General features: G+C 40.9%; 1 protein-coding gene across 3 annotated transcripts in view; it reads left to right on the plus strand.

Moving 5' to 3' along the window:
• Positions 1 to 22,028, plus strand: part of DCLK2 (doublecortin like kinase 2) — a 156,119-nt gene extending 134,091 nt beyond the window's left edge. For 2 of the 3 annotated variants that reach the window (XM_073604876.1, XM_073604884.1), the window contains 4 exons: positions 2,306 to 2,402; positions 4,162 to 4,242; positions 7,500 to 7,613; positions 19,658 to 22,028. In XM_073604876.1, the coding sequence (XP_073460977.1) occupies positions 2,306 to 2,402; positions 4,162 to 4,242; positions 7,500 to 7,613; positions 19,658 to 19,801 (436 nt within the window). In that variant the 3' untranslated portion in view covers positions 19,802 to 22,028. Of the gene's footprint in view, positions 1 to 2,305; positions 2,403 to 4,161; positions 4,243 to 7,499; positions 7,614 to 15,926; positions 16,028 to 19,657 lie in introns of all 3 variants that reach the window. The other variant, XR_012236555.1, reaches the window with a different exon arrangement.
• The last annotated feature ends 338 nt before the right edge of the window (positions 22,029 to 22,366 follow it).

A 22,366-nucleotide genomic window follows, 5' to 3' on the forward strand; every position in this document is an offset into this window, starting at 1 on the left:
TACGCAACCTGGCAGGCCACAGGAAAAGAGGGGGGACGAGAGAGCGCCCCCCCTCCTGAACCGTACCAGGCCACATGCCCTCAACATTGGGAGGGTGCTTTGGGGTAGCCCCCAAAACACCTTGTCCTCATGTTGATGAGGACAAGGGCCTCATCCCCACAACCCCGGCCGGTGGTTGTGGGGGTCTGCGGGCGAGGGGCTTATCGGAATCTGAACAAGGGGACCCCAGGATCCCGGCCCTTCCCCCTGTGTGAAATGGTAATGGGGTACAAATGTACCCCTACCATTTCACTAAAAAACTGTCAAAAATGTTAAAAATGACAAGAGACAGTTTTTGACAATTCCTTTATTTAAATGCTTCTTCTTTCTTCTTTCTTCCTTTATCTTCTTCTTCTGGTTCTTCCTCCGGTGTTCTCGTCCAGCATCTCCTCCGCGGCGTCTTCTTCCCTTCTTCTCCTCGGGCCGCTCCGCATCCATGGCATGAGGGAGGCTCCCGCTCTTCTCTTCATCTTCTTCTCTTCTTCATCTTCTTCTCTTCTTCATCTTCTTCTCCGGGCCGCTCCGCATCCATGCTGGCATGGTGGGAGGCTCCCGCTGTGTGATGCGCATCCTCTTCTGACAGTTCTTAAATAACGGGCCACCAGGTGACACTGCCCCCCCTCTGACGCACGGTGACTTGACGGGACTTCCCTGTGACGTCACGGGGAATGCAACAGGGAAGTCCCGTCATGTCCCGTGCGTCAGAGGGGGCGGGGTCACTGGGTGGCCCCACCCACCGTTATTTAAGAACCGTCAGAAGAGGAGACACGTCACACAGCAGAAGCCTCCCACCATGCCAGCATGGATGCGGAGCGGCCCGGAGAAGAAGATGAAGAAGAGAAGAAGATGAAGAGAAGAAGGGAAGAAGACGCCGTGGAGGAGATGCTGGACGAGAACACCAGAGGAAGAACCAGAAGAACCAGAAGAAGAAGAAGATGAAGGAAGATGGAATAAAGAAGAAGTATTTAAATAAAGGAATTGTCAAAAACTGTCTCTTGTCATTTTTAACATTTTTGACAGTTTTTTAGTGAAATGGTAGGGGTACTTTTGTACCCCCTTACCATTTCACACAGGGGGGGCCAGGATCTGGGGGTCCCCTTGTTAAAGGGGGTTTCCAGATTCCGATAAGCCCCCCACCCGCAGACCCCCACAACCACCGGCCAGGGTTGTGGGGATGAGGCCCTTGTCCTCATCAACATGGGCACAAGGTGTTTTGGGGGGCTACCCCAAAGCACCCTCCCAATCTTGAGGGCATGTGGCCTGGTACGGTTCAAGAGGGGGGGGCGCTCTCTCGTCCCCCCCTCTTTTCCTGCGGCCTGCCAGGTTGTGTGCTCGGATAAGGGTCTGGTATGGAATTTAGGGGGACCCCCACGTCTTTTTTTTTTTTTTTTGGCCGGGGTTCCCCTTAATATCCATACCAGACCTGAAGGGCCTGGTATGGAATTTAGGGGGACCCCCATGTCATTTTTTTTTTAATTTTGGTTCAGGGTTCCCCTGTGGGGAATTCCCATGCCGTTTTTATCAATGAACTTCTATGTGTATTGTCGGACCGCCAATGCAATAGCCGCGAGTAGTTTTAAATGACTTTTTTTCCTTTAAAATGTCATTTTGCTGTCAGACTGTTCTAAACACGGGAAACATGCGCCCCTTTACGGCCGTTTTTAAAACTTTTTTTTGCATTGATCCATGTCCCCTGGGGCAGGACCCAGGTCCCCAAACACTTTTTATGACAATAACTTGCATATAAAACTTTAAAATTAGCACTTTTGATTATTCATGTTCGTGTCCCATAGACTTTAATGGTGTTCGCACAAACTTTTTTCCTGTTCGCATGTTCTGGTGCGAACCGAACAGGGGGGTGTTCGGCTCATCCCTACATGGTATAATGGAAGGTTAGCTTTGACTATGGGTGGTAGTTTTCCAAAGCATAACAATAGAAGTAGGCTAGAAGTGTTCTTTCAACATTAGTGGGGGCCAAGTCCTCTACCAGACATAATAGACATCCAAGGGGATGCTGTATTTGTTATGGTAGTAATATCTACTATTCAGTGAGTGATTTATTTCCAATAACACAATATTTTGGTACAAGTCCAGTGCATGTGAGCATGAGCATTCCCACATCTCCAGCAAGCAGATAATGAGTCAGGATTTTGTAAATGTACTTTAATCATTTAAGCGTAAGGTGTACATAATTTTTTAAATAGTCTATACAAGTCTGACATTATTTTATTGACCAATCTGGGGTTGCATGTGTTTTCTCCAACAGTGACAATAACCTACAGGAGGATCTATTTGATCAGATTCTGATTGGGAAGCTGGAATTCCCTTCTCCCTACTGGGACAACATCACCGATTCTGCTAAGGTTTGAGAGTAAAAATGTTTTACATATTGATTTGGCAAACATAGAAATAAATACATTTCATTTGTTCAATTAACCGCTTGCCGACCGCCGCACACAGATGTACGTCGACAGAATGGCACAGGCAGGCAAATGGGCATACAGGTACGCCCCTTTAATTTTCCCGCCTTTCTGGTGCACGCACGCCGCGGGAGTGAGCCCGCGGGTACGGGAACTCGATGTTCTCCGACGGCCCACGATTGCCGTGTGGAGAGGTAGAAAGGGGAGACGCCTTTGTAAACAAGGCATTTCCCCGTTCTGCCTTTTGTAATGACAGAGATCTACTGTCCCCTGTGATCGGGAGCAGTGATCGCTGTCATATCTTAGGTAGCCCCTCCCCCCACAGTTAGAATCACTCCCTAGGACACACTTAACCCATTCATCGCCCCCTAGTGGTTAACCCCTTCACTGCCAGTGTCATTTACACAGTAATCAGTGCATTTTTATAGCACTGATCACTGTATAAATGGCAATGGTCCCAAAATATTGTCAAAAGTGTCCGATGTGTCCACCATAATGTCGCAGTCACAGTAAAATCTCAGATCGCCGCCATTACTAATTAAAAAAAATAATAAAAATGCCATAAAACTATCCTCTATTTTGTAGACGCTATAACTTTTGCGCAAACCAATCAATATACGCTTATTGCTGGGTTTTTTTACCAAAAATATGTAGAAGAATACATATCGGCCTAAACTGAGGAAAAAATTTGTCTTTATATATATTTTTGGGGGATATTTATTATAGCAAAAAGTAAAAAATATTGCTTTTTTTTCAAAATCGTCGCTCTCTTTGTTTATAGCGCAAAAAATAAAAACCGCAGAGGTGATCAAATACCACCAAAAAAAAGCTCTATTTGTAGGAAAAAAAGGACATCAATTTTGTTTGGATACAACATCGCACGACCGCGTAATTGTCAGTTAAAGCGACGCAGTGCCGAATAGCAAAAAATGGCCCATTCAGCAGCCAAATCTTCCGGGCTGAAGTGGTTAAATGAGAGCTTATGATTTGATGGATAAGAAATGACACAACTGTCTTCAGATTTTACCAAAGTGCACATTGTTGCACGAAGACCTAATAGGTCAGTAATCCCCTCATTAGCAGTGTGGGGAAAGACCTAGGCTGCAGCTTCTGTTGCTTGCATTAGGTGTCTTTGCAGATGTGATGTGACGTCTCTGACCTCAAGCAATTGAAGGTCTCGTGTTCATGAGGGGCCTGGAGAGATTAACATGGGAAACAGCCACTAGCTTGTCATTAATAATTTCCTAATGAACGTTAAAAACCAGCACAGGGTCATCTTCCTATGTTACTTACCACTTGCTAAATCGCTACATTTGAATTGTGCATATTTCATAAAGTCCATATTGCCCTAAACCAGGCTCTTTTGCTTTATGACTATTTTAAGTGGAATAATTAGTATTGGCACACCCCAGGTGACATTTAGAGGTTTCATCTAGGTCAAAAGATCTGCTTAATAATAATTAATATTCATAATTAATAATTATTCAAACTCCGAATAAAAATTCTGCTGACCAAGTGTTCCTTGTTTATGGGGATTTAGACCTCCATTTACAGTTATTGTAGTTTTATATAATTATAATTATGTCTTATGTTTTCAAAGCTGATCAAAGTGTCTCATGTTTTCAGAATGATGAATCAGGTGTCTTAGCACATTGCAATGTATACAATATAAAATCACTGTATTTACTATCTTCCATATCAGGAACTGATTAGCTGTATGCTTCAAGTCAATGTGGAAGACAGGTTCACAGCAGAGCAGATTCTCTCCCACCCCTGGGTGTCTGTAAGTAACAATTTTTACCAACATGTACATATCATGCATCAAGTCTTTTAAAATATAATACATAGTTGGACTTAAACATACTGGTAATCTCCAGTGTGGGAATATAGCTATAAATATAGCTATCATCAAATGTCCTGTTTTATCCTTTAAGAATGAGTTCGTAGTATTTTGAGTATAGGGTAAAATAATGTACATCACAAATGTAAAGTGTATTCAGAGTCGTCATATTCACAAATAAAAATGAAAGTACAAATATAAGATTTTTTTACACCAATAGATGGTGATTTTGCACAGAAATCATTTGTCTAGCACATAAAGCCCAGGAGAAATCAGTGAATTGCCATTCCATTTCTGCCTTTGCGTCTGTCATCTGTTGCAATATATGCATTACTGGTGTTTTACCAAGAAAATGTTAATCGTAACAAACCCATAAAGTGCGTTTTAGTACCAACTGTCATTAGATGATTTTAAAATTAAATAGCTTTCTACTTAGCAACATTTCCTGGAGCCTTTGATGTGGCAGGGATTTCTAATGAAGTATTTTATTTTAAGTAAGGATAGAACTTAAGGCGGACCTTTACCCATAACAACTTGATAAAAAAAAAATGTCCTGCAGCAAGGAACGTAAATTTCACATTAATAATTATGCTACTGTAGCGCACTACTCCCTTGGGAGCTGCTAAGTTGTTCATTACCTTTATGTCAATGACCCCCGATCTTCCTTCTCATGCAACTTCAGAACACCTGACAGTCTTTATATTTCATATAGAACTTTATTCTTGAACTTGGGTTGGTAATAAGTAGATAGAAGATATGAGATGCCTCTATTAATTCTGGTTCCTGTGTACTTTCCTTTTGTGAACGGAAGTTCGCAAGTTTATGGATAAGCACTACTGGGTTGCACTCCCTCTGCTCACTCCCAATCAACAGTCCATGTTACTCACAGAAAGTCAATTCCCAGTTTCCTCCATCCGCTTTGCTCCTACTTCCTCCTCCTTATGGTCTGGCGCATCCCTGGCTGGGACGCCCGGTTTCTCCTCTGGTCTACATGGCAATTTCTTCTCCTGCTATCCAGCACTGGGGTCTCTGAACCACCCAGGCCTTCAAGCCTCCTCCTGCTGCACTCTTACTTGGTTCCAACTCCTCAATCTCCGCAATCTCCTCCTTCGGAAGCATGTGACCCCCAGCTTATATGCGAGTCCTGCCCCTGCCAATACAATTTAATGATTGGTCCAGAGCTCTCCACATAAGCTCCCAAATCCTGCCTCCCTTCCAGAACATTTCCACTGGAAGGATAAGGGGACTTGAGCCAGAGTGTAGGTGGCCACACCCCCCCTCTATTCTAACACTCCCACCCACAAAAAACAACCAGGCCTAAGAAAAAAATGCAAAGCCTAGGCCAAATTTACCTGTCACTAATATCAGGACACACTAAGCACCCACCTAAATGGGGTGGGCGCTACACTACCAAAATTAGTGTGTGCTGTAAATTGCCTCCAGCATTACTCCTGTTACATCTTGCTGGAGGCTGCCATTTTCCTGAAGCCCAGAGTCCCTGAGCAGAAGTAAATCATAAAGCGGAATCAAACCCATAGATTTAACGTTTTATAAAAAACATTACATTCCTGGAATGCCGGGATTGCTAACTGTCACATTTGCCTGTTTCCTTAACCAAACTGTCAAGCTATCAAATGGCTGGTGTGATAACTGATCACATGTGCAGCACAATGGCAGTTGCAGATCAAACAGAAGCAGCTGCCCTGACTGTAAAGAATAGGAGGGTTTAATTCTCCTTTAAGACTGTCAGTCAGCCTCTACAAATTTGGCAGTGTCTAAAAACAGAGAGCAACTGAGCATGTGCAGAGCAGTATGAGACAGTGTATTACTTGATCTTCAACAGAATAGGCACTTATTTGTGGTGTTTTACATAGCTATACCAGCAAAAAGGGCCAGCCTGAAGTATTCTAGAAGGACTTAATTTTCTGACTAAAGTGATGACTTAGCAGTGCCCATCAATGCAGCCTATCAGTGCACATCAATGAAGTTGAAAAAGTACCTGTTTGCAAAATTTTATAACAAACTATAAAAACTAAAACTGTTTTTTTTCTAAATTTTCAGTCTTTTTTGTTTAGCAAAAAATAAAAACTCCAGTGGTGATTAAATACCACCAAAAGAAAGCTATATTTGTGTGAAAAAAAATAAAAATGCCATATGGGTACAGTGTAACATGACCTCGCAATTGTCATTCAAAGAGCGACAGCTTTGAAAGCTGAAAATTGGCCTGGGCAGGAAGGGATTATAAGTGCCCAGTAAGCAAGCGGTTAAAGTCCAACTCAGTGCTAACAATGCAGTCATCCTTTTTGCCCCCTGGAGGCCCTCCCCACTGTATTTTTTAATACTTCTCTTTTCCAGATGTTTTTAGGCAAGTCACACGATTCACAGGGTCCTTTTCCTCTTTGGATCTTCTCCCTGTGGTTAGCTGTCCTCAGTGATACAGGCAGCTGCTCTGAAATGAAGCATAATTATACTGGAATTGCAGAACACTATGGTGACAACCCCCCCCCCCCCCCCCCCATACTCACAGTATGTCTTCAGTTATACTCAGGAACACCTCAGTCTAATTTAAATTAAGGTGACACAATTTTCAATATCCTTATTCTCAAAAAAGCCATACATATCCACTATTTAATAGCCCTGTAATCTTTTTATGAAATGATTTCTTCGTTTTTTTTTTTCTTTCTCCATGTAATGTCCTCCCTGAGCTCACTTCCTTTTGTTTGGAATAAGCAGAGCATGTAAGTTGTGGTCATGTTCACTGCTCTATGCATATTACAAATCCCTTAGTCCATAGTCCATATTGGGAGTGAGAAGCAGAGGGTGGCTATGTTCTTACAAACAATGGGACCATGGAGTGTTAATGTAGCTACTCCATATCAGGAAGTCAGATCACAACAGCAAACAAAAGGATTTTGGAGATTTGGAGGAAGCTGAGAGCAATAGAAGGTACTGTTTGAGTTAAGAATACATACGTGAATAGAATATCAGCGTATAGTGTTACTTTGAACTTTATTACTGCTACAATTCCAGGATTAAGATCCAGGTCAGATTAAGTAGTGGCATAGAAGCTCCATCAAGATCCATTTTTCACCCCTCCCAAGTGCTGGACCCTCAGATGTTCTTGGTAATGAGGCTAAGACTAATGCTGTATATTTATAAAATGCCATATGTCATTATAATATGTTCTTTATTTTTTTCAGGATGATGCCTCACAGGGGAATAACATGCAGGCAGAAGTAACTGGTAAATTAAAACAGCATTTTAACTCGGTGCCTAAGGGGAACAACACCACAGCTGCAGTGTCTGTTATCATGGTAAGTGTTATTTCTTGCCTATAATTATATCAGACTATTGTAAGGTGTTGCCATATCTTTTCCTTTGTAAAACCCACACAAAGAAAATAACATTAATGCATTTTTAATTGCCTAATATGAAATATCAAATTAAGAACATAACTCCTGAACTCCAGTAAGCATTATAAGAATCACTTAAACAATGTCAGCATTAAAATAATCACTTTAACAGTGTGGAATCTCATGTGGTAATGACCTGAGGATAACAGTGGGGTTGATTTACTAAAACTGGAGCACTCAGAATCTGGTGCAGCTGCGCATGGTAGCCAATCAGCTTCTAACTTCATCGTGTTCAGTTAAGCTTTGACAAAAAAAAACCTGAAAGCCGATTGGTTTCTATGCGGAGTTGCACCAGATTTTGCACTCTCCAGTTTCAATCAACCCCTAAGAGTTGTGTTTAGCACGGAGACTTACTTCTCTATTGAAATCATTTTTTATTTTTATTATAATTTGGGGGAGAAGCGTGACTTTCCTAAAAAAAAAAATGAAAAAATATTATAGTGACACAAACTGAGGCAGCAGTACGTATCCATTACTGATATCATAGCCAAGTGAAATGAAAAATTTTTCACTCTTTGCTATATTGCAGCCATTTGCTAAAATCATTTAAGTTCATTTTTTTCCTCATTAATATAAACACAGCACCCCATGTTGACAGAAAAACACAGAATTGTTGACATTTTTGCAGATTTATTAAAAAAGATTCTTTCCAGTTCTGTTGCAGATCCTCTCCAGTTCTGTCAGGTTGGATGGTAAACGTTGGTGGACAGCCATTTTTAAGCCTTTTCAGAGATGCTCAATTGGGTTTAAGTCAGGACTCTGGCTGGGTCATTCAAGAACAGTCACGGAGTTGTTGTGAAGCCACTCCTTCATTATTTTAGCTGTGTGCTTAGGGTCATTGTCTTGTTGGAAGGTAAACCTTCGGCCCAGTCTGAGGTCCTGAGCACTCTGGAGAAGGTTTTCGTCCAGGATATCCCTGTACTTGGCCACATTCATCTTTCCCTTGATTGCAACCAGTCGTCCTGTCCCTGCAGCTGAAACACACCCCCACAGCATGATGCTGCCACCACCATGCTTCACTGTTGGGACTGTGTTGGACAGGTGATGAGTAGTGCCTGGTTTTCTCCACATATACTGCTTAGAATTAAGGCCAAAAAGTTCTATCTTGGTCTCATCAGACCAGAGAATCTTATTTCTCACCATCTTGGAGTCCTTTAGGTGTTTTTTAGCAAACTCCATGCGGGCTTTCATGTGTCTTGCACTGAGGAGAGGCTTCCGTCGGGCCACTCTGCCATAAAGTACCAACTGGTGGAGGGCTGCAGTGATGGTTGACTTTCTACAACTTTCTCCCATCTCCCAACTGCATCTCTGGAGCTCAGCCACAGTGATCTTTGGGTTCTTCTTTACCTCTCTCACCAAGGCTCTTCTCCCCCGATAGCTCAGTTTGGCCGGACGGCCAGCTCTAGGAAGGGTTCTGGTTGTCCCAAACGTCTTCCATTTAAGGATTATGGAGGCCACTGTGCTCTTAGGAACCTTAAGTGCAGCAGAATTTTTTTTTGTAACCTTGACCAGATCTGTGCCTTGCCACAATTCTGTCTCTGAGCTCTTCAGGCAGTTCCTTTGACCTCATGATTCTCATTTGCTCTGACATGCACTGTGAGCTGTAAGGTCTCATATAGACAGGTGTGTGGCCTTCCTAATCAAGTCCAATCAGTATAATCAAACACATCTGAAATCAAATGAAGGCGTAGAACCATCTCAAGGATGATCAGAAGAAATGGACAGCACCTGAGTTAAATATATATGAGTGTCACAGCAAAGGGTCTGAATACTTAGGACCATGTGTTTTTCAGTTTTTCTTTTCTAACAAATCCGCAAAAATGTCAACAATTCCGTCCCCACTGTATCTTATCTACACAACATATGTAATTATATCATATTCTTACATCCAGTTTTACTCTCCAGTTTTATAGGTTAGTCAGGGAGCAAGAGACTTTTACTCTCTTAATGCCTTACTTTTTTCGTTGTTTTATCAGTGCTCCACCCAAACCCACTTTCCCTGGCAAAATGATGAAGATGGGAATTGCTGGTCTCTGTATGAGAGCCGTGGTACATCTCCAGCATTTCCCCCTATACACTTAGAACTGCTGTTCTCCAACCAGCATGGAGCAGAAACATTGCTGATTTGAGCACTGTAGTTGTGATTGTGTAGGGCAACCACTGGAGATAGCCAGCTTGCTCTCATACAGAACACAGCAGTTCTCATCTTCAGACTTTTGATAAGAAAGGTGCTTGGGGTGGTACACTATTAAAGTAAAAAAAAAACAGTAGGACACAGGACTTTAGTTTAGGCCAATGGTCTCCAAACTGTGGCCTGAAGGCCAGATGTGGCCATTTGCTTGCGTTTTTTGGCCCTTTATGCAATATCTCCCCTACTGACACCAACGATGAGGCATTATTCCTCCCACTGACCCCCAATGATGGGGCACTAATCCTCCCACTAACGCCAATAATAGGGCATAATTCCTCCTGCTGACACCAATGATGGTGCACTGTTCCTGCCACTAATACCAATGACATGGCACTATTCCTCCTCCAACTGAACACATGTTTAATCCTAATGACAATCAAACCTGAGACATTGTGGACTACAATTGATGCTGGGACATTTTCTACTCCCATTGGCCACAGTCCGGCCCTCCTAAAGTCTGAAAGACAGTAAACTGGCATTTTGTTTAGGATGTTTGGAGATCCCTGGTCTAGACCATGGGTTAAATGCTGGTGCCTTCAGAGGATGGGACACTGGAACTGGAAAAACAGCTCCAGCAAGCCTCAGTTTTCACTAGTTACCTCTCAAGGGTACAATATCTCCCAAGGGGAAAGAGGAAGAGGAGGAAGGTGCTGGCCCTTCTTTGGCATCTGATTATTTCATGCAGGAGGAAGCTCAATATGCTAATGGGTTCCCTTAAATAATTACCTTCTAATAAGCATTTGCTCAGCAATACCCTATTGAGGAGGGATTTCTTTAAAAAATGAGTGGTTCCTGCTGTTGTCCCTCCTATCTCTTGTCTTAACAGTACACTTGCTGTCCCTCTCCATGATGTCCTTTTTTCAAGGACCCTGTTGACCAAAGGTTAGAGACTCTTTTTAAGGCATCTCTTTCCTGGCCATTCCTGCTATGCAACCTACCATTGTTACCATAGCAATCCTCCTGGTCTAGACTAAGTGAATGACTCTTCCACATTTGTGTATTCTTCAGCAACTAGAACACCTGACTATTGTCCTATACTGCTGTGTGGATAATTTGGTGGACACGGTTCATGTCTAGACGCACGTGGAAAGGATTGCCTTAATTTGAGGAATGCCTCTTTGGTGACTTCACAGGTGATAAGAGCACCCCCCCCCCCCCCAAAAGGGTAACTAAATCCCCTGCAGGCAAACCCTTGGTTTCTAGAATCAAAAATAGTAGCTTTTGTTTTCCCAAGCCTCTGCTTCCAGGTCCAAATCATTTTCCTTGTTCCACAATAAACCTTAGACCTCCAGCCATTGGTAGCCCCTAAATACAACATTTTAGACACAAACTAGAGTTTCAATCCCTACTTCCACCCCACTTTATGCTTTTAAACATATGCCTACATTTTCCTTGTTCCCAAGGCAAATGTAGGCATTTGTGCCAGCCTGAATATGAAGCTCCTCGAAAAGTTCCTCTAGATTTAAAAGTTCCCCATGCAATCAGCCAGGTAAGTCAATCATTCCCTTCAGGAAGAGTATCTTCTGGCCTCGGGGGACATCAGAGATGCCAACTTGCATATTGACATTTCTCCATCTCATCAACACTACCTGCATTTTGCTGTGGGCATCCAACATTTGCAATATGCTACCCTTCCCTTTGGCCTGTCCACAGCACGTTGGGTCTTGGAAAGAAGAAAGAAATGGCTGCGTATCCAGAACTTCCGATTGCCTTTTATTTTGTTTCACAAAGCTAACACCAAAGACACCAGACTGTGGTCACGTAGATGCGTTTCACACATACATCTTGTGCTTAATCATTACAATGACTGAGACAACTGATAGATCTTAAATAGACCGCCCCAATAGCTACAGGTGTTCTGGGGGCAGTGATAATCAGTGATGAGAACACAGCTCGATCAATCACCAAACCTAAGCCCCAAAGAGCATGCGGCTAGAAACTTGAGTAAGAGACCAAACTGAATGTTCCCATGCATACCAAAAGGTTCTGCATACACATAGGAACATGGACCAACAGTCAGATGTAAACATTTATTGATAATACCGTAAACTAATAAAAAAATTTAAATAAAAGGAAAACAAAAAATAAATATACATACATAAAATGTGAAAAATCGACTTAGTGAAAAATAATGATATGCACATATATGACAATAAACCAATCGTCCCATGTAGATGTGTATGCATGTGCAGGCGCACATATCCATGTGTCCCCATACATGCACACGGGACGTGCATATAAAATCATTTGCTAATCCATACTGGACCAATGAAGAATCCACAATGAAATGCATGTGTGTCCACATACAGTATCTCACAAAAGTGAATACACCCCTCACATTTTTGTAAATATTTTATTATATCTTTTCATGTGACAAAACTGAAGAAATGACACTTTGCTACAATGTAAAGTAGTGAGTATACAGCTTGTATAACAGTGTAAATTAGCTGTCCCTTCAAAATAACTTAACACAAAGCCATTAATGTCTAAGCCGCTGAGTACACCCCTAAGTGAAAATGTCCAAATTGGGCACAATTAGCCATTTTTCCTCCCTAGTGTCATGTGACTCATTAATATTACAAGGTCTCAGGTGTGAATGGGGAGCAGGTGTGTTAAATTTGGAGTTATCGCTCTCACTCTCTCATACTGGTCACTGGTAGTTCAACATGGCACCTCATGGCAAAGAACTGTCTGAGGATCTGAAAAAAAAAGAATTTTTGCTCTACATAAAGATGGCCTAGGCTGTAAGAAGATTGCCAAGACCCTGAAACTGAGCTGCAGCATGGTGGCCAAGACCATACAGCGGTTTAACGGGACAGGTTCCACTCAGAACAGGCCTCACCATAGTCAGCCAAAGAAGTTGAGTGCACATGCTCAGCGTCATATCCAGAGGTTGTTTTTGGGAAATAGATGTATGAGTGCTGCCAGCATTGCTGCAGAGGTTGAAGGGGTGGGGGGGGCAGCCTATCAGTGCTCAGACCATACGCTGCACACTGCATCAAATTGGTCTGCATGGCTGTCATCCCAGAAGGAAATCTTTTCTAAAGATTCTGCACAAGAAAGCCTGCAAACAGTTTGCTGAAGACAAGCAGACTAAGGACATGGATTACTGGAACCATGTCCTGTGGTCTGACGAGACCAAGATAAACTTGTTTTGTTCAGATGGTGTCAAGCGTGTGCAGCAGCAACCAGGTAAAGAGTACAAAGACAAAGGTGTCTTGCCTACAGTCAAGCATGGTGGTGGGAGTGTCATGGTCTGGGGCTGCATGAGTGCTACCGGCACTGGGGAGCTACAGTTCATTGAGGGAACAATGAATGCCTACATGTACTGTGACATACTGAAGCCGAGCATGATCCCCTCTCTTCAGAGACTGGGACACAGAGCAGTATTCCAACATGATAACGATCCCAAACACACCTCCAAGACGTCCACTGCCTTGCTAAAGAAGCTGAGGGCAAAGGTGATGGACTGGCCAAGCATGTCTCCAGACCTAAACCCTATTGAGCATCTGTGGGGCATCCTCAAACAGAAGATGGATGAGCGCAAGGTCTCTAACATCCATCATCCTCTGGTGGAAGAGGATTCCAGTGGCAACCTGTGAAGCTCTGGTGAACTGGTGAACTCCATGTCCAAGAGGGTTAGGGCAGTGCTGGAAAATAATGGTGGACACACAAAATATTGACACTTTGGGCCCAATTTGGGGTGTACTCACTTTTGTTGCCAGCAGTTTAGACATTAATGGCTGTGTGTTGAATTATTTTGAGGGGACAGCAAATTTACACTGTTATACAAGCTGTACACTCACTACTTTACATTGTAGCAAAGCGTCATTTCTTCAGTGTGGTTCCATGAAAAGATATAATAAAATATTTACAAAAATGTGAGGGGTGTACTCACTTTTGTGAAACACTGTATATAGGCATGCATATATACATCAAAGGACGCTGCCTCCATTATAGGATCCATAAAAACGCACCATGTCCCAGGATAAGTGCAGACACAGTGCGACACCCAGCTATTGGATCCATATTGGATCCATACATATGTGACATGCATTTATCCCAGTTTAAAATCCCTCATCCCTTGAGGCTTTTGTCCCGTGCTGTGTCCTGATATCTTCGTGTGAAGTTTTGTTATTAATGCAGCCCAGCTCTGCCCTATTGTTGTGTACAGATAACTCACCTGCAGACCCTGTGTTTATATGTAAATACCAGCATTGATATGTAAATAGCGTCGGCATTCATATGTAAATAGCGGCAGACCGGCAGCATTAATCCCAGTTTAAAATCCCTCATCCCTTGAGGCTTTTGTCCCGTGCTGTGTCCTGATATCTTCGTGTGAAGTTTTGTTACTAATGCTGCCCAGCTCTGCCCTATTGTTGTGTACAGATGACTCACCTGCAGTCCCTGTGTTTATATGTAAATACCAGCATTGATATGTAAATAGCGTCGGCATTCATATGTAAATAGCGGCAGACCGGCAGCATTAATATGTATATCATGCTCCCTGAGGTCATATCTACTGTCACCTATACTGAATTAAGCCTACCATCAGCCTGTTCTGCAAAGTTATGCAAATTAGTGGGGGGGGGGGCTAGTGTGGGGTGTGCAGAGGTAGGCAGAGAAGGAATTACAGTTTGGGGTGCACAGGTGAGCAAGAAGAGGGATGCATGGAGGTAAGGAAGATTGGTGCAAAGATGAGCAGAGGAGGCAGGTAGAGTTAAAGGGGTGGAGGGTTGGAGTGAAGAGGATGGGGGGAGGTTTGGGGTGCAGAGGTTAGCATGGGTTTTAGGAAGCAAAGGTGTATTGACAGGGTGGATAAAGATGTAGGTCACATGTAGGGCTGCCCATTCATTTCAATGGGCTGCTCTATGCGCTACAAGTGCAGAAGAAAGTTCCTAACCCTTTTTCAAAATCACATGGTGCCAAGGCACATGTCAGCAGATGGGAGAGGGTGTCATTAATAATTAATGGCACTGCTGTGTATCTGTTAAAGGGAAGCATGTTTCTGTGGTGTCAGGAAAGCGATTTTACATGCATTCCCAACACACACAAATGTGAACGCAGGCTAAATGTCTCAGTTACATTGGTGGCCAGTGTAAATCTTCTCATTACATTGGTGCTTGACGTAGAATCCTTTCATTCACACTAGTGGCCAGTGTAAATGTCCTCCTACATTGGTGGTCAGTGTAAATCCCTCCTCACATTGGTGGTTACTGTGAATGCTTCTATTACATTAGTGGTCAGTGTAAACCCCTATTACATTGGTGGCCAGTGTTAGAACTCCTCTTTATATTAGTAGTTGGTAAAAAAAAATCAGCATTGCCATTGATCACAGTCCCCCCCCCCCCAGCACTGCTAGGGATCCTAGGACTCCTGTGATCAGTGGGAGTTTTCTGTCTATTAATGGGTCCCCTCACCTCCCCAGTCTATGGTATGCAGGCAGTGAGGAGATGATGTGCTGTAACCTCTAGTAACCAATCAGTAAGCAGTAATGATGTGCAGTAACCTCTACCAGCCAATCAGTGAGCAGTATTGATGTACAGCAATCTCTAGCAACCAATCAACAAGCGGAAATAATGTGCTGTAACCTCTACCAACTAATCAGTGAGCCGTAATGTGTGCTGTAACCTCTAGCAACCAGTCAGTGAGCAGTAATCATACACTGTAACCTCTGGCAACCAGTCGCAATCGCTGCCTGATCTGATTCAGTAAACGGATTTTAAGGCTATCTGCGATTTATTGTATGTCTCAGAGTAGGTGGAGAGCGAAGCTGCAGGGGGGGCCCAAGAACATTTTTGCCCAGGGTTCAATCAATATTAAATATGGCCCTGCCTAGCAACATGAAAGTTGCTAAAATTAAACATCCTACTGTCATCTTTCAGTGTTCAATGTTTCACTTTGACCACAAATGCCAATGTTTACATACCATACACTCAAAATCTGCCGCACTTTTAAAGTAAATAAGGTTTCCTGGTGTTACTCTACAACTTACAAAATAACATTTACATTTCATTTCACAGTTTGATTTTGACTTGTAACAAGAAGCCTCTGGTCTACATATCTTGCATTATTGAACAAGTGGAGATGAGTGTGACGCAAAGGCCTGGTATAAAGACATAATGTACTGAGCTATAAGAATAGACATAATAAATAGGATAAGTCATGCATGTCCACTCTTATCTTGCTCAAATCTTTTACGCTGCTCTTCACTTCTTGCTGGTGGAGGTGTTTAAATTGGCTTACAACTCTCTTTACAAATGTCTCTAAAAAGCCTACTAACGCAAAATTCTTTTTTAAGACATTAAATGGTTTTACATGTATTTACAATCATTACACTTAGAAAACAGTTGGCCTGATTCACTAAATAGTAAAATAAATTTCAATTTCTCATTTCGGCCTGTTTTTTGTGCAATTTTTTTTTCAACTAAACCTGATTCACTAAAATGTTACCACTCCTATGATGTCATAAGCATTTTGCTGATTCATCATTAAGTTTCAGGTGTTTTATTATGACATTGCGACAACTCGATTTCTCTTGCTGAAATGTGAAATTTAGCTTCCGACAAGCAAGGTGGAGCCTTTGAGGTGAAAGCTTAGGAAGAACTTTAATGACCAGAGGGCTGGGTCATTGTTAAATGTTTCCTGTTTTTTAACACAAGGTCACTATTATTATATAAATTTGGCATTAAAATCTTTTTAAATTATTTTTTAACGTTCTTTTTCCTTCTGTTTTTTTTTTTTTTTTTGTATTTTTATATTTTGCTTAATTTGGCAGGTAATGTAGAATACCCCTGCTTATCATGGCTCCTGACGATAGTAGCCCCCCAACAACACTCTCTATCACATCACTTAGCACACAAATTATATCAACACAGGAACGTGCAATATTTTTTTGAGTGAAGCACAAATGCACGCACAAAGTTTAAAACATTTTTAACAAATGCAAACTTTTTGCTTTACATTTTAGTCAGTCAGGCTGAAAATGTTAACTTCCATAGTACAGGCAAAATACGTACAGCACTGTATCCTTTTTTTGTTACCTCAGGCAGCACTCTTCCCATTTTCTCAATGGTCTCACTATTGCTGATTGGTGACTGGTAAATGTCATTAGCTCTCATCAGTAGTACATCATCAGAACCCACAGTTAATACACATCTGATTTTTTTATATCTAAGATATCCTAAGAAGAAAATGACTACTTTTAGATGAGCTGTGGTCCTGTCACTGAGAAGGTTCAACAATGGTACAAGTTAGCACTGTGGTGACTAAACCTACTTGACACCAACAGGATTGGCTCAATGCCATATGCAAAGTAGCACTGAAGTGGATTCTTCTGTTATTATGTTGTAGCTTTACATGAAGAAAAAAGCCTTTACATGGAAATGGCTTGCATTCTTTTCCTATGCTGCCAAAACCATGTTAGAAGTAAGAGCATTTAGGAGAAGTAAAGCCATAATTATTAATTAAATGTAACACAAGTTACTCAAACACCCGATCCAGCTGCTTAAGCTAATGGCACATTTTAGGATGTTAAAGGTTTGACTACACATTCTCATTTTCAAATCTGAAAGGCTCACATTTTTGCAGCTCTGTAATGAATAATACATAATTACTTTTCATTTTTTCAGTGCAAGCACCGTAAATACCTAAATTTAACTTGCTACAGCAGAGTTCAGAGAGGGGGCAGGAGGAGCAGAATAAGCAGCAGATCAGGTGTTCTCACGTGAAATGAGAATGCTTATAGGAGGAGAGAGCAATAAGCTCAGTGTGCTGCTTCTCCTTTCATTGTCCTGTCACAGGTTGGTGGTGTGGAGGAGACCTGTAAATAAGCATTGCAGTAAAAACTGCAGCAGAGAAAGATCTGGCCTCCTTCCTTGCCTGGTTAAACTGTGCTTTGTGGTAGGGATGTGTAATTTACAGGACTGGATGGGCATAAATACAAGTCCTTTGACATGTAAAGCAGCTCCCATATATCTATTCACTTGTGTTTTTAGCTGTTTTCCGCAGTTCAGCTTTAATAGCAGGCCAATTAGCAGATTATTTCATTTTATACTACGTACTAGGTTATGTATGGGGCATTTCCAAATAGGACCCTATAGTTTTTCAAAATGGGCAGAGGTTTCGGTATATCTCTACATAACAGATTATATGTAAACGAAAACAAAATCACTATATATCAATGTGAGTTATAATGTGCTGTATTTAATATAACACGCACACTGGCAGTGCTGTGTGCAGTGTATATTCAGTATTGTTTTTATTGTATTTCATGTTGTTGACTTTGCTTTTAGTAAGTCTAGTTTCTATCCCTTGCTTCTTTCCTACATCCCTCCTGTTTCCAAACGCCTGCCTTGCTTCCCTCTGCATAGGTCCAGGACAATGGTATGTACTAACTGCATCTGCAATGCTTTATCTGCTGCACACATACATAACATTATAACTGTTCCATTGGAAAGAAGGAGAGGAAACAGTGACCGACAGACTGAGATAATCTATTATATATAATTAATATGGGAGCATGTTGTTGATTTATCACAATACAAGACACTGCTAGCTCAAGTCACATGTTAAATACCATAATGTTAAACATATGGTTTACTGAGATTTACTGGAACACGATTCTTTACATGGGTATGCGTAGTGGGAAAATTGAACAGGTCTGTAATCTCCATCTGCTGGAGAATACAGAAACTGCACAGAGTTTACCAGATGGTCATTGCTTGGGGTGATTACAGCCGTATTAGTGCCCTTGCGACAGAAACAATTGAGTACTGTCCTTGATACTTTTTTAAAATGTACACTAGTAGACAGTTTTTCAGGACAAGCTTTCAGAGTATGTCTGCTTCTTTAAGGTACTGCTTGGACCTTGAAGAAGGGGACATACCCCGAAAGCTGAAAAATTGTATGTTAGTTCAAAAAAAAAAAAAAAAAAAAGTATCACGGACAGTACTCAATTGTTCCAGATGGTCCTTGTCACAGTGCAGATGTACTTTTTGCACATTGTTCCTTTGAAGGTAATTAGCAGTGTTGGCATTGTTGTTCTTCTATCCCCCACTGCCCCCGCATGGACCTAATACACTGTATATGTTTTGCATTTACGTTGCAATGTTTAATGCTGTGTTGTATACAAGTACATAGCAGCTCTGCAACAGAGTATGCAAATACATTTGTCTTCCTTTCTGTCTTATGTCCAGTGTTACTCTGTATAATGAGTGTTTGTTTTCTTTAGTGCACCAAACATTGTAGCATAGCATTTGTTTACTGACTTATTGTAGCATAGTATTTGTTTACTGACTTATTTTCTAAAAACATGTTTTTAAAGATTTTATTTAAAGATGATTATAATTTGTATAAACTGCAGTATTCCTCCAGGACAAAACATGTCAATAATATAATCCCATGTAATCTACATTTCTCAGGGAGTATTGGTATTTTAATTCTGAAGCATTTAAAGATTTCATGATTAGTAAAGACTATTTGAAAAAATTTAATTTTTTTATGTAGGGTTAAGGGCTGGTCACAAGGGGCCGAGAATTATTTGAAACTTGTGGTTAGTTAGACAAAAGATCAACACATCCCCAATCTAGGGTCTAAACAAGACCAGGACGAGTTTTGTCATTGTTACTTCTCCTTTTCACTGCACAGTGCATGCCTATTTACACACTAATTGCTTAATTTTATGTACTTTTGATATTTTTATTTTCTTGTATTTTTTAATTGGTAGAAATGGATTATTAACTCTTGTTTTTAGAACACAGCTCTTGATAAGGAAGGGCAGAGGTTTTGCGCCAAACGGTCTGCTGACAATTCCACCACTAACTTGGAGAAAGTCCGCATGGTGACAGCAACAACTGACGATCTTCACCAGGATTTGGAATCTACAAGATTGATGTGATCAACTCAACCTGCACCATATTGCCAAGTTTTCTGGGCAGTAGATTGCTTATCATGAGGATTACCAATGACCAAATCCAATGGGTGATGCCCACTTTATGACATGTTTGATTTTTATTTCTAAGACAAATTGTCTTGCTTCCTTTTACAGAACCTTCCATCAGTTTTCATTTCAAAACCTAGAGGACTAATTAGATTGTTGGAGTTGAGGCTATTCTATGGTCTTCTTTTGGGACTTCTTTCCATAATTAGGTAGGGCAGCTTCTAAAAGCATTAGACACTTTCAAAAACTTGTTTTACCATACGGAGTAGGGTCTACTACTGATCAATGTCTACTGATTTGCTAACACTAATAAGACTTTCCGAAGAGGATCTGCAGCACATCCTAGTGCCATCTGTGAAATAGCAGCATTTTATTTTATGTCATTCATTTTCAAATCATTAACCACAAGGAAAGCAGCTTTATTTTGACCTATTTTTGCTCAGTGTTGATTTGAAATGAGAATAAAAATCCATTTATTTTTTCTACCAACCACAAAAAAACCATGAACAGGTTTCAACAATAAGAAAATAATATAATTAATTTGGCCATTTAAACAGTATTTTAAAAATAATTTCTAGCAATCATTCTTTCAAAAATACATTTTATGGACAATGGTTATTTATTTTAACTCAACTTTTCATCTATTGACTGTTGTACTACCAACATAGACAACTCCTGCAAGTATGTAAAATAAGTAATCAAACATGTATCAATGGAATGTAAAAGTTGCTGCATGCTGCAACCAGACAAAAAAAGAACACAAAGTGCAAATAGCAAAATAAAATCATTAATTTTATTTAATACACTTCTATAATAGCAAACAACCAGCAGGAATGTGCAGGCTAGAGGCTAAATTACAATCTATAGTCATTTCGGAATGGAAGTGAAAAAGAAAACCCAGCCTGATGCTACTGATGTTTTTTTCAGTGTAGTTTTTTTATGCTTGTACTATCTTACAGTTCTAAGGTAAAAACAATCTGCTGTCTTGATAAGACAATACAAATAATTATAATTGGTGCATGAGGTTTTTTTTATCTTTAATAAATTTGTGCATCCATAAAATGGGATTCACACACATCTGTGTGATTACTCTTCTGTCAGAAACCTATTAACTATCCCGCAAAGATGTGGAGGACAATGTCCCTGATATGAATAAAATGCAAGACCCCAGCACTATAAGGTTAGATTGCTATGAACTCAGTCACCATGCTGCCCAGTGTTCCAAAGTCAATCCATTGTTAGCTTGGAACCAAATGCACACTAAATGGAACAACAAAAAAGGCATCTGTGATGAAAAATATGCATGTTATAGGTCTTAAATTATTCCATTACCGATCACTATATGGAAAATGTCCTTAGCCACTACAATCTCGATGAACCAATGATAAAAACATATACGTTCAGGGCCCATCTAACATGAATTTTTTTTTAATGGATCCTGAGGTCCAGTTAGGATATGTCTGTAATGGTGCACTTCTCTTTAAAATGGACCTATACCCTGTTTAGTCTGCAGTTGCCATGATGCCTCACATCCGATCAACTATAACACCAGCCATCTGATGGCTTGACAAGTGGAACTTCATCCTCTCAGTCAACATTTACTTTTTAATTCCTCATGCTGCTAACATTAGTAAATAGGAAAAAATTTTAAACTTTTTTTATCTAACATTTCTTCAGTTACTTCCTGGTTTCCATGCCTAGGTAAATGATACATCCTCGGAGTCTTCATGAGTGGAGGAGGAAAATTTAGATAGGCACACCCTCTTGCATGCATGCCTGAGCTAGGAGCAGATGGACTCCATGAAGTAAATGCTACATGATTCATCTGCTCTTAATCAAAATGGCCACGGCCAGAAATGTTAGGGGGTGTTTTTCAATGTGATTTCTCAGCAAAAAAGGCATGGAGATATGCATGGTTGGGGGAGTTTGCTTTAAATATGAAAAATGAATTAAACAGTGTTTTTGGTTTGTGGTGCTCAGATGCAGTAAATACCAACATAAGCACACAGTTAGCTGTAATAATTACCATTCATGGTTTGTCTTGAATGTAACTGTTTTGGGAAAAACGTTTTAAAACAAATTGACGGGCTTAGTTCCCCTTTAGCAGAAAAGTTTTTATTAATCTCCGAAAGGAAAAATAAGCAGTGTAAGCACAAAAAAAACTCACAAAAAAAAAAAAACACAATATTATACATTAAGGCACATACTGTATTCTATATTTTGTATTGAACTAATCACATTTACGTCTGCAGTTAGTACAATAGATCTAAAAGAATCATCAATGTTCACATTTGACCAGATTCTTGTCTGGAATGAATTGACAGTACATTTACCCCTGGGGCGAGGGGGAAAGAGAATGGAAAAGGGGGCACAGAAAGAAAAAAAAGCGGGGGGAGAAAAGAGACAGGAAAGAGGGAGAGAAGGGAGGAGAGAGGTGGGGAACCCAAGGGTAAGCTATCGAAAGGGTGGAGAGTCACAATGATCTCATTCAGTGTTCTCATTTCCTACCCAGTTATCCCATAT

Source organism: Aquarana catesbeiana, linkage group LG01 (assembly GCF_042186555.1).
Source record: "Aquarana catesbeiana isolate 2022-GZ linkage group LG01, ASM4218655v1, whole genome shotgun sequence".
NCBI lineage: Eukaryota > Metazoa > Chordata > Amphibia > Anura > Ranidae > Aquarana > Aquarana catesbeiana.